Source organism: Gorilla gorilla, chromosome 1, assembly GCF_029281585.2.
Source record: "Gorilla gorilla gorilla isolate KB3781 chromosome 1, NHGRI_mGorGor1-v2.1_pri, whole genome shotgun sequence".
NCBI lineage: Eukaryota > Metazoa > Chordata > Mammalia > Primates > Hominidae > Gorilla > Gorilla gorilla.
The window spans coordinates 194,552,923-194,566,167 of NC_073224.2; the positions used below are offsets into that span (position 1 = coordinate 194,552,923).

The 13,245-nt window shown below is 40.0% G+C and overlaps 1 protein-coding gene across 1 annotated transcript in view; it reads left to right on the forward strand.

Moving 5' to 3' along the window:
- Positions 1 to 13,245, forward strand: part of TESK2 (testis associated actin remodelling kinase 2) — a 150,321-nt gene that overhangs the window by 107,841 nt on the left and 29,235 nt on the right. The window contains exon 4 of the mRNA XM_019017570.3: positions 192 to 240. Coding sequence (XP_018873115.1) covers positions 192 to 240 — 49 coding nt within the window. The remainder of the gene's footprint in view (positions 1 to 191; positions 241 to 13,245) is intronic.

The window sequence follows — 13,245 nt, forward strand, 5'->3', positions numbered from 1 at the left end:
GATGGTCTTGAACTCCTGACCTCAGGTGATCTGCACACCTCTGCCTCCTAAAGTGCTGGGATTACAGATGTAAGCCATCATGCCGCACCCCACAGGTTGTTTCTAATGCATGGATAACTAACCTGATTTCTCTATATGAATTTATATTTGTGTCCTTTTCACTTGTTAAATAATTCTGTTTTGTTCTTTAGGTTCATGGGTGTATGTGTTCATCAAGGACAATTGCATGCACTTACAGAGGTAAGACATCAGTAAGTGTTGAAGTAACGTATTTGCCTTAGTTTCAGCATTTATAGTTCCATAGTAAGTGTTGCTTGCATATGTAAACAAAATGTATGTGCATTTATGTTTATGCAAAAATGGCAGTGTTAATAATGTTTTATTCTGTTGCCTGGGAACAATGGCAGTATTTCTTTATATATATACACACACACACACACACACACACACACACACACACACACTTTAAGTTCTGGGGTACATGTGCAGAATGGGCAGTATTTCTTAATGTCCTTGTATTCCCTCATAATACTTGGTGAATACTCTGACAATATGAGTGCTCAAGTATTAAAGTATTAAGTTAGCTCTTGCTGCCTAGATATGACTCCATCCTAAGCCAAGGGATGACAGCACTTGACTGCAAACTCTCTATGGCAACAAATTACCAGACCACCTGGTAATGTTTGCTGTCCTGATCTAGAATTCCACAGTCCCTGATGTGGTTTCCTGATTGGTCTTATTACTTGTTGGAATCAGTTTACATCTTCATTCTCGTTTCATTTCCAGCCTCTGCTAGGCGGAATATGTGATAGTCATTATTCATCCTCCGAGGATCAGAGAACTCTCTTTAGAGCCAATTCAGGTACCAAGTTATCAACTTCAGACCTTGCTTGGGTGCTCCTTGGAAACACAGATTCCTGGAATCTTCTAGGTTTAATAGGTTTGTATAGGGCCTATTACATCTATATTTTTAAAAGCTCCTCAGATTATTTCATGAGCATCTAGATTTGAGAATCTATGTTCTAGATTCTTTTCACATTCCTCCTTGAGAAGCAATTACCAAAGTACAAAGTGAAGAAACTTAGGAAGGAAAGTTGTTTAACAGAATTTGCAAGAGTGTTGGTTTTTTACTGGCTTGGTAACTGGTATTAGTCCTTAATAGCTTATGAAAGAGGGTCCCATGTGCCTCAGTCTCTCTCTTTTCTCAGTTACTGAAGGCACTAGAATGTGGAATGTGCGCAGCTATGCTGGCTTGGTAACTGGTATTAGTCCTTAATAGCTTATGAAAGAGGGTCCCATGTGCCTCAGTCTCTCTCTTTTCTCAGTTACTGAAGGCACTAGAATGTGGAATGTGCACAGCTATGCCCTGCCTCTTAAATGGAAAGCCAAAGAAGACAGAATGGTGAAGAGGTTAAGAGCATGGCCTCTGAAGTCTTGATTACATAGGTTTGAATCTGTCTGTATCTCAAAGTTTCCATCTGTATAATGGGGATAATAATAATTAATAATACCTGCCCCAGGGAGTTTAGATAGAGAAGATGACCAAGAGCTGAGCCCTAGAATATTTAAATTTTAAATGTCTAGAGAAGGCCAGGTGCTATAGCTCACACCTGTAATTCCATTGTTTTGGGAGTCTGAGGTGAGAGGATTACCTAAGACCAGGATTTCGAGACCAGCCTGGGCAACATAGCAAGGCTCTGTCTCTACAAAAAAAAAAAAAAAAAAAAAAAAAAAAATTAATAATTGGCTGGATGTGATGGGATGTACCTGTAGTCCTAGTTACTCAGGAGCCTGGGGCAGCAAGATTGCTTGAGCCCAGGAGTTTGAGGCTATAGTGAGCCATGATTGTGCCACTGCACTCCAGCCTGGGCAACAGAGTGAGACCCTGTCTCTAGATAGATAGATAGATAGATAGATAGATAGATAGATTAGATAGATAGATAGATAGATACGTATGTACGTACGTACGTACGTACATACATACATACATACATACATACATACATACATACATAGAGTGAGACCCTGTCGATAGATAGATAGATGAATGAATGAATGAAAGTCTGGGGAGAAGGACAGACTGAGAAGGAGCAGTTAGTGAGGTAGGTAGAAAACCAGAAGAACATGCTGGCCTGGAATGAAAAGGAAAGAGTTTCAAGGAAGGAGTATTAATTGTGGCAAATGCTGTTGATATAATGTTGACCTCACAAGGATGTTGTGAGGATGAAATATAAAATACTTATTTAGTACAGTGCCTGGCATGTATAAATTATTTAATACATGTTAACTCTTTGAACAAAATAACAGTGACTAGTCCCTCTTCTGAACTCTGAATTGTTAATATTTTTCATTTTGTACTTAGTCCTATACCACTGTTAGTGTCATTAAATTAGACTTTTTACTGAAGTATAACATATCAGAAAAAGTATACATATGAAAAGTACCACTCACAAAATTTTTACAAATGAACACACCCATAACCAGCACCCCAGATCAAGAAACATTTGCCACGTATTTCTTTTCTTGGAAGTGAGTCTATAAATTCTTCAGAGATAAAATTCTCCCCTTCCTTCTGTCTACCAGAGTTCTGACGCTAATAAGCATAAAAGTATTTGATGCATTCCCTGCATGTGTGATTGTTCTCTGAAATGTGAATTCATTGGAAGGGCTGGTGTGTTAGTTTTGCTGACAGAGAAGAACATCCTTTAAAATCTGTGTTAAGTTGCATATTTTAAAGCAGGTTGTGGTGGAAATGACAGTAATGAGTGATCATAATGCAATATTCTCTTGGCCATGTTGTACTTAATCTGCTGCTTGTTAGCTTCTTTATAGCCATATAAAACATACAATGTGTACTTTATGGAAGAGTATTTATTGCCAGTCTTTCCAGCAGCATTAATGAGATTTTGACATAGCTTATGATATTAGTAATTTTTAATATGATGTTAATAGACTGGTAATGATGAAGCCCAAATAGCCAAATGCTCTTGGTTATTTTTAGAAGGGATCAGCAAAGACCTTGATGGCATAGGTCTTTGGAGACTTCTAGGTTTAATTGCCTTATAATTTGACTTGGCAGCACAACTATATGGTAACGATAATAAAAAATAAATTATTAAAAATATCTAGCACAGTCCTTGAAACTTAGATGACATTCACCAAATACTTTTCAGTTGGTGGAATGCTTGTCCTCCAAAGTAATGTGAGTACCATTCTTCATTTCTCTTCACATTTATTTGTCAATAATTACAGTAGACAAGCATGGCACTCATTAATACCTATAAAACATTGACATTATTAGGAAGAATATTTCTCATATACATTAGTGATCTGGACTTTCCTGGGCTTGAACCATTTCCATGAGTCTTCTTTGTAATTGTAGACATTAATTGAACTTGGAACAGTCAGACACTTACTTTTTATTTTGTTTTTGTTTTTAAACTACCTGTAGTAATGATAGACTAAAGATTTTTTTTTTTTTTTGGGACGGAGTTTCACTCTTGTTGCCCAGGCTGGAGTGCAATGGCCCGATCTCAGCTCACTGCAATCCACCTCCCGGGTTCAAGCAATTCTCCTGCCTCAGCCTCCTGAGTAGCTGGGATTACAGGCATGCGCCACCATGACCGGCTAATTTTGTATTTTTAGTAGAGACGGGGTTTCTCCATGTTGGTCAGGCTGGTCTTGAACTCCTGACCTCAGGTGATCCGCCTGCCTTGGCCTCCCAAAGTCCTGGGATTACAGGTGTTAGCCACCGCGCCCGGCCAGCCGACTCAAGTTTTTAAGCAAACTAGTATTTGTTAAAGTGAAAGCATAGTCTGGGCATGGTAGTTATGCCTGTAATCCCAACACTTCCAGAGGCCAAGGTGGGCAGATTGCTTGAGCTCAGAAATTTGAGACCAGCCTGGGCAACATGGCAAAAGCCTGTCTCTACAAAAAATACAAAAATTAGTCAGGTGTGGTAGCGTGCACCTGTAGTCCCAGCTATTGGAGAGGCTGAGGTAGGAGGATCACCTGAGCCCAGGAGGTTGAGGCTGCAGTGAGCCATACTTGCACTACTGTATTCCAGCCTTGGTGACAGAGCAAGACCCTGTTTCAAAAAATATATAGTGAAAACGGTTTGGTGAAAAGTCACATGAAACCTTTTAAATTTAATGAGTTGAAATAAGAATCTGTATTGAGGCTGGGTGCAGTGGTTCATGCCTATAATCCCAACACTTAGGAGGTAGAGGCAGAAGGATTGCCTGAGGCCATGATTTTGAAACCAGCCTTGGCAACATAGTGAGACCCAGACTCTACAAAAAATTAAAAAAATCAGCCAGATGTGGTGATACACACCTACAGTCTCAGCTACTTGGGAGGCTGAGACAGGATGATTGCTTGAGCCCAGGAGGTTGAAGGTTGAGAATGCAATGAGTCATGATTGTACCACTGCACTTCAGCCTGAGCAACAGAGAGAGACCTCTTAAAAAAAAAAAAAAAAAAAAAAGAATAGGAATGTACCATAAGTATGTCTTTCATTCACAAGACCTAACCTTGTCTTTCACTTAGTCACAAGTATCAGGGAAGTGTAAATCTTTGTTTTTTTTTTAACAGAAAATATAATTCTGTGTATTGGTTAGCTGTTGCCCTCCAGCCACAAAACCTCAAAAGCATACAATGAACGTTTATTTCTCATACATTTCCAGGGTTAGCTGAACTGAGTGGGGCTAGATTTGGCAGTTGTGCTGATCTCAGGCTCACTCATGCATCTGCAGGTCAGCTGGTGGTCTGCTCTAGGCTGAGATTTGCTGGGAGAACTTTGCTCTGGCTCATCCTCCTTCTGGGGCCAGTGGGCTAGACTGGACTTGTCCTTTTTAAGATGATACCAGAATAGCAAGAATATGACAGTCCATTTGCACAACTGATTTTCATGACTCTCCTTATGTTCAGATTTGCTTGGCCAACATCCCATTGGACAAAGCAAGTCACATGCTTGAGTCCAGGGGTAGGAAATATGCTCTGCCCTTATCAGGAATATGCCGCAAAGTTATGTGTCAAAAGGCACAGATTCAGTAGAAGGCGAAGAATTGGAACCCTTGACAATCAACCATGCCCTGTAAATATCCCAGTCAGCAGATCATAAGTATTTGTGTTTTCTGCCCCATTGGAGAGTAAAGAATTTCTCCCATTTCTTAAACCATAACAACTATTAGTTTTTTAAACTCCCACTATGGGCAGAATGCTATGGTTGATACTTTATGTTAACTATAATTCTCACAATGCTATAATCTTATTTCTTCCATTTTGTAGATGAGAAAACTAAAGCTTAGAGAAATTAAGTTACTTCCCCAAAGTAGGATTGCATCCAGGTTCATCTGACTTCAAAGTCTATTTCTATTACGACATGCTGTGCTTAATTAATTTTTATATTCCCCACAGTGCTAAGCACAAGATCTTATGTGTGTAGCATGCATAGTATTTGTAGAATTCAATTCTGACTCACTTTTTATGTATTCTGGGTTATTTGGAAAAGATACTTTCTTCCTGGTCATTGGGTGTATTAGAATGTGTTTCGGAGCAAATAACAGAAAATAGTTAAATGGGCTTTAAACAACAAAATGACTCATATAACTGGAATTTTAGCAGTTTATTAGATTAAGTATTGATATAATTCAATGGTTAAATTGACGCTGTCCAGAGACCTTATTCTTTCTCTTTGCTCTGTCTTTATGTTGTCAGTTTCATCCTAGAATAAAGATGTCTATCACTCATAATCGAAAAGTAGCTGCCAAAAACTTACATGGTATATGTTTTCTCTTCTATAGCCAAGATGAGTGGGAGGTTGGGATGGAGAGGAGAGGAAGAAAGAGAGAAGAGAAAGAGATGCCTCTGGATAGATTGTATGTCATCTCAAAGCGCTTTTTCCTTTTAATATTGTTAAGAAAGGCACAGAGAAGGAAATACCGTCAAAATCAAGCAGTTTGGGAACCTGTTAGTGCAGAACCTCTCAGTGGCTAGAAGACTGGGGAACTGGGTAAGGTATATGGTTGTGGAGAGGGATCACAAATGGCAGTACTCTCTGATCAGGGGAGTCAGCAATTGAATTGCTTGGTGAGCAGGATGTTTTGGGGGTCTCTCTTGCCTTTTCTGCCATGAAGAAAACTATCCAGCCAGGTGCAGTGGCTCATGCCTGTAATCCCAGCACTTTGGGTGGCCGAGGCGGGTGGATCACCTGAGGCCAGGAGTTTGAGACCAGCCTGGCCAACATGGTGAAACTCCGTCTCTATAAAAAATACAAAAATTAGCCAGGCATGGGTGGCACAAGCCCATGGTCCCAGTTACTCCGGAGGCTGAGGCAGGAGAATCACTTGAACCTGGGAGGTGGAGGTTGCAGTGAGCCGAGATCATGCCACTACACTCTAGCCAACAGAGCTCTAGGCAACAGAGCGAGACTCTGTCTAAAAAAAAAATTTTTTTTTAAATAAACTATTCTTATTTTCTTCTGTGGCGATGAGAACCACTCAGCCAATTCTGCAGTTGCAGAATATTCCTTGGCCTAGTCGAGGTGATTCGGTCTTTTTACAACAGAGCCATCTCAGTCGAGCAGATGTTTGGTACTGAAAGAAATGCTTTTAGCTAAAGGCTATTGCAGAGAGTTTGTTATTCACATAGCTCTGATCCTCCTGTCACTCCCTATTCCCACCCAACCATACATCTTCTTTCTTTATTAAAGAGTATTAGTGACTTTGGAAATTTCTTGTTTATGTGGGTTGATATGTATTGCTTCTGAGTTGGTTTTGTCAGACTTATAAGAAGCCTTATATAATCAGACAGCTTACAATGAAACTCCATGGGTTCAGTGACCAAACTCATGCGTTATTTATAAAAATGAGCAAGCCAAGGCCATGTCCAGTGGCTCACACCTGTGACCCCAGCACTTTGGGAGGTTGAGGCAGGAGGATTATATGAGGCCAGGAGTTCAAGACCAGCCTAGGCAGCATAGTGAGACCTTATCTCTACAAAAAAATTTTAAAATTAGCCAGGCATGATAGTTTGTGCCTGTGGTCCCAGCTACTCCTGCTGAGGCAGAAGGATTACTTGAGCCCAGGAGGGCAAGGCTTCAATGAGCTAGGATTCTGCCACTGGACCCCATCCTGCACAACAAAGTGAGACCCCATCTCAAAGAAAGGAAAAATGAGCAAGGCAGACCCTGATTCCAGTTTTTTTGGTGTGCTGTGATATGTGATATTGTTATTAGTTGTGCCTGCTTCTTATTTTTTTGTGTGTTTCAGTACAGAATATTTTCCTATCCTTATTTACCATGATAAAGATGTGAAGTTGCTTGGTGCCCTGCTTTGGGTTAACTTTGGCAGCAAAGGCATACCTATCTTTCAAGTTTGGGACTGGCAGCTGTTAACCACCACATGGTAGTTTAGAGACACACCAGAGGTACTAACAGTGATTGCATCTGTGATTCAGGTTTTCCTAAAAGGACAAGTGAGGGGGAAATGACAAAGATGTAAATTAGAAAATACACGGGAAGGTAGAGATTCACTTGATACACACCATTTTGAGTGAATCTACTATGGGCTAGGTACTTTGCTAGGCTCTAGGTTTAGGATAAAAAGACATCTGCTCCCATGATCTATTGTTACATAACAAACTACCCTAAAACTTAGTGGCTTTCTAATTTTAGTTTGCTTGTGATTTTGTAGGTCAGGTATGCAGAAGGGCTTTCCTGGATCTTTGATCCATATGTGTCAGCTGGAGTGACTGAGCTGGCAAATCCATTTCCAAGATGGCTTCTTCATTTGCATATCTGGTGCCATGGTACTCCTTGGTTCTTCTCTTTTTCCACATGGTGTCTCATTCTTTAGATCATCTCCATATGGCTTAGGCTTCCCACAGCATGGTGATCTCAGGATAGTTAGACTGGTACAAACCACTCAAGTGGAAGCTGCAAGCCTTTTATGACCTAGCCTTGCAAGTTCCAGAATGTCCCTTAAGCTGCATTTTATTGGTCAAGCAAATCACTAAGGCCATTTGTCAATGACCATCTTTAGTTCACTGGAGTGTCTTTCATGAACTCAATGGTTAATGGCTGGGATAGTGAGAAAATTCTTACTGTGCCCTTCCTTAGAAACTGTTTTTTAAAAATCTGTTATCCCATGCTGTTAACTCTCAGATCTCTCTGTATATTAATAGTTGTTACTCATTATAGTTCATATTCTTTTTTTCCACTCAGTTATTTTGCTAGTGTTTGCAGTACAGCTTAGCTTGGTTACCTTCCCCAAACTGGCCATCCATTCCAACCTTATCATTTCATTTCTTTATTTTTTGAGACGGAGTCTTGCTCTGTCACCCAGGCTGGAGTGCAGTGGCACCATCTCAGCTCACTGCAACCTCCACCTCCCAGGTTCAAGCGATTCTCCTGCTTTAGCCTCCCAAGTGGCTGGGACTACAGGCGCACACCACCACACCCAGCTAATTTTTGTATTTTTAATAGAGACATGTTTTCACCATGTTGGCCATGCTGGTCTCAAACTCCTGACCTCGTGATCCGCCCACCTCGGCCTCCCAAAGTGTTGGAATTACAGGTGTGAGCCACTGTGCCTGGCCCTTATCATTATTAGAATCCTTGTTCTTGGCCAGGCACAGTGGCTCACACCTGTAATCCCAGCACTTTGGGAGGCCAAGGTGGGCGGATTACCTGAGGTCAGGAGTTCGAGACCAGCCTGGCCAACATGGTGAAACCCCATCTCTACTAAAAATACAAAAATTAGCTGGGCATGGTGGCACATGCTTGTAATCCCAGCTACTCGGGAGGCTAAGGCAGGAGAATCACTTGAGCCTGGGAGGCAGAGGTGGCAGTGAGCCGAGATCGCGCCGCTGCACTCCAGCCTGGCGAACAGAGCGAGACTGTCTCAAAAAAAAAAAAAAAAATCCTTTTTCTCTTATTAGAATCCTTTGTTCTTTGGGGTTAGTTTTGATTTTTTCTCATCACTTGAATTTAATCGGTCCGCAGTCTTTTCCTATTTTCTTCTTTGTGATATCTTTCTGATTATTTTTCTTTCTCTTCATTCCAAAGCCATAATATTATTTCATGCCTCAATTCCTACAAATACTTTTTTTTTTTCTTAAGAGACAAGGTCTTGCTGCTCTGTCACCTAAGATGGAATACAGTGGCACCATTGTAGCTCACTGCAGCCTCAAACCCTTGGGCTCAAATGATCCTCCTGTCTCAGCCTCCCCATTAGCTGGAACTACAGGTGCATGCCACCACACCCAGCTAATTTTTACATTTTTTGTAGAGATGGAGTCTCACTATATCACCCAGGCTGGTCTCGAACTCCTGACCTTAAGGGATCCTCCCACCTGGGCCTCCCAGAGTGCTGGGATTACAGGTGTGAGCTATCACACCTGACCTGTTTTCTTCATTTTGACATACTACTATCTGAATAATCATCATCAAGCACACCTGATAATATGATGCTTCTGTCTAAAAAATTATGTTTCCTATTCTAAATTCTCTCTAATCTCGTTTGATAATACGAATCCCTCCTTTAGTTACATGGGTCTTTTTGCTCTCTTCTATACATTCTTGCTTTAGGTGTCCCTTCCAGTACTAGGAATGTCCTTATCTCTCTTCTCTCCAAGCTGTGTCAAATCCCAGGTTCTCTAATGGAACTAAGTCTCCTAGATAGAGCTTATAATAATACTCTGTGTGGCTGGGCCCATAGTATATGCTTAGTGTGTGTTTGTAGTTGATGGTCTAGTGTAGACCCAACTCTAAGAAAGCTGAATTAGCCCTAGTGGAAAGAGCCAGAAATCAAAAATAGTGTGAAGGCCAGGCACAGTGGCTCACGCCTGTAATCCTAGCACTTTGGGAGGCCAAGGCAGATGGATAACTTGAGGTCAGGAGTACAAGACCAGCCTGGCCAACATGGTGAAACCCTGTCTCTACTAAAAAAAAAAAAAAAAATTAGCCAGACGTGGTGGCGGGGGCCTGTAATCCCAGCTACTTGAGAGGCTGAGGCAGGAGAATTGCTTCATCCCTGGAGGCAGAGGCTACAAAGCCGAAATCACACCGCTATGCTCTATCCTGGGTGACAGAGTGAGACTCTGTCTCAAAAAAAAAAAAAAAGAGAGAGAGAAAGAAATGTCACATCTCAAATCCTTTCATAATTAGAAGTTTATTTCACTTAAACTTCTATGTGCAAAAAATATTTCTACAAATACAGTTTGACATGTACTTTGCTTTTGGAAAAAGTCATTTTTATTTAATTTTTTTGCTTTGCTCATTTAGTAATAAAAAACTCTCAAACTGTGGTACATTTCTGTTCTTATTTTTAGTAACTCCCTGTGACATTTGAGAAACAAGAATTTGAGGTTGGCAAGCTAGCCCACAAATAATAGAAGAGTTTATTTAGTTTACTTTATCCTTAAAACAGTTTTTCTCTGACTTGCTTGCTTGCTTTTGGCTCATTTATTCATCCAAAAGATATTTATTTGGCTCCTACCATGTCTGGCACTATTCCAGGTACTGGGAATACAATAATGAACAAATAAAAATCCCTGTCCCACGTTTTAATTTTTTTTAAGTTTAACTTTATTTTATATTTTTTATTTTTGGTAGTGACATGGGTCTTGCTGTGTTGCCCAGGCTGGTCCTGGGCTCAAGTGATCCTCCCACCTTGGCCTCTCAAAGCACTGGGACTACAGGCATGACCACTGTACCCAGCTGGAATTTATATTTTAATCAGCAGGAGGCGGGCAGAGGAGTTAAACTAAACAAGGGAACAGATTGTAATATATGTGATGTTAAGTGCTAGGTGGTTTACAATTTTCAACATGTAGACAGGGAAGGCCTCATAAAAGAGGCTAAAATTTAAGAAGGTGGGCTGGGTGTAGTGGCTCACAAAAAAAAAAAAAAAAAAAAAGGTGAAGGAACTAGCTGTGTGGATATCAAAGTGTTCTAGGTAGTTGGAATAGTATGTGCAAAGGCGTGGAGGCAGAAGTGTGCCTGGTCTGGTTGAATAACTCCAAGGTGGGTGATGTGACTGCAGTGGAGAGCATGAAGAGAACAGTAGTAGATGGGGTCAGAGAGGAAACACTGGCTAGATCAGAGTCTCATATATACTGCTGTAAGAACTTTAGATTTTACTCAGGATAAATTGTGAAGTCTTTGGAGGTTTTTGTGACTTATTCTTTAATGGGATCATCCTGGCTTCTGTTTGGTGAATGACTGAAAAAAGAGAAAGGGTGAAAGCAGGAAAACCAGTTAAGAGACTGTTACAATAAAGTCTGTGCAATACATAAAGACTGCAAAAAAGGTGAGAGTTAATGGTAATGGACCAGAATGATAGCAGTGGAGCTGGGAATTCTGGATCCATTTTGAAAGCAGAAGAAAAACAAACAAATAGGCTTTCCTGATGCATTGGCTGTGGGATATGAGAGGATGAGAGAAGTCAAGGATAACTCTGAGGTTTTTGGCCTGAACACCTAAAAAATAGAGTTGCCATTAATGGAGATGGGGAAGACTATAGGAGGTACACAATGGGAGATGATCAAGAGGTCATTTTTGAATAGGTTCAGTTTGAGATATTTATTGGACATTCGAGTTGAGATATGTTCATAGAGTACTGGTGTCTGAAGGAGTACTCTGAGTGATACCTTCCTTGTTCATATCCTGTTTATCAACATTTTCATTAGAGAGTGTTTCATTGATTTGGAAGGAGGCATTTTTCAACTGCTGTATTATCTCCTGAGTAACAAAAATAAAAAAATCATTCAGTGATTTTTCATACTAAATGTTTTCTATGTGCCAGGGTCTGCTAAGCTTTTTTTTTTTCTCCCTCTCAATATATTATTTAATTAGCATGCAATCCTATGAAATAGGTAATATTTTTCCCATTTTACAGATGACAAATCTGAGGCTCAGAAAGAGATTAAGTTAGCTAAGGTCTTGTAGCTGAGCTAGGATTTAAATCAAGTTTTGGCTGACTATAATCCTGTACTTACTAGACTTTGAGCTCCTTGGGCTTGGCTATTGTTCACTGCTGAATTGTCAGTAACTGGAGCATAAAGGCATGCAATAAATATTTGTTGGGTAAATGGAAAATGGATAAATGAGTACTGCTCCCAACACTTGAGCTTTTAACAGTTAAACTGTTAGCTGCAAAGATATCTGCCTCTTTCAAGGTCATTTCAGCCATCCATTTGATGAATCTTTTTACAGCATTGGTAGTATGAGGACAGCAGAAGGATTTAGAAAGTTCTTCAGAGGATTTCTAGCTAATCTTTCTCCTAATCCCCTCATGATTGTTAAACTAGTGTGACACTTGAATTCACAGAGTTCTTTTTGAGTTTAGGCTAGATATGTTTCTAATAGATTTGCCAAGTGTAATTTTCCTAACTTGATAAGTGGTATCATTCCCAGGAGTTGGTTCTATGTTGGCTCCTGGGAGCTGTTCCAACTTTGGAATCTGTAGCAAGTAGGACCATGGAAGGAGGGTCTCCCAATATACCTCTCACACATTGCTACTACTCAGGGGCATTTCTGCATCCCTGTGCCTGATACATAATCACTGTCTGCACTTTCTGTATTTACTTTCTCTTTCTCTTTACGTGGTCTTTTCTTGTTATCCTGGTCACCATTATTTGCTTAGATAATAAATTCTTAGATCAGTGTTTTCCAGAGTCAGTCATAGGCATTTATTTCCTTACTTGCTCATTTTAGCTCATTTCAATGCAATTGCTTGTGTCTGTTTCCTATTTAACAAATAATTATTAAGCAGGTACTGTGTCAAGGGCTAGTTTAGTGAACTTCAAAAAATGAGAAGCTGTTCTATGATAGTGGCAGAATGATTGTCTAAAATCTTCTGTAATACTAGGCACAAGTAGCTGCTCAATGAATGTTTGTTAAATGAATTAATAACTTGCAAAAGTATTAATATAGTGAATGGCTCTTCTACAAATGATAGTTTCCTTTTCCTTTATCCCTAATCTATCCCTTTTCCAAATCTTACCAATCACCATGTCCTGTTCATCTTACCTCTTTACTATTCTTGAATCATTTATCTTACATCATTCCTTCTGCCATCATTATGTCTTGCCATAACCTTTTAACTAGTCTCTTTGTCAGTCTTGTTCCACACTTTAAATCTATAGTCTATATTGCCAGCTGGAGTGGTCCTGAAATACAAATCTTTTTTGTTGTTTTGAATCATCTTAGCCATATTTAAGTATATAGTTCAGTAGTTAGTA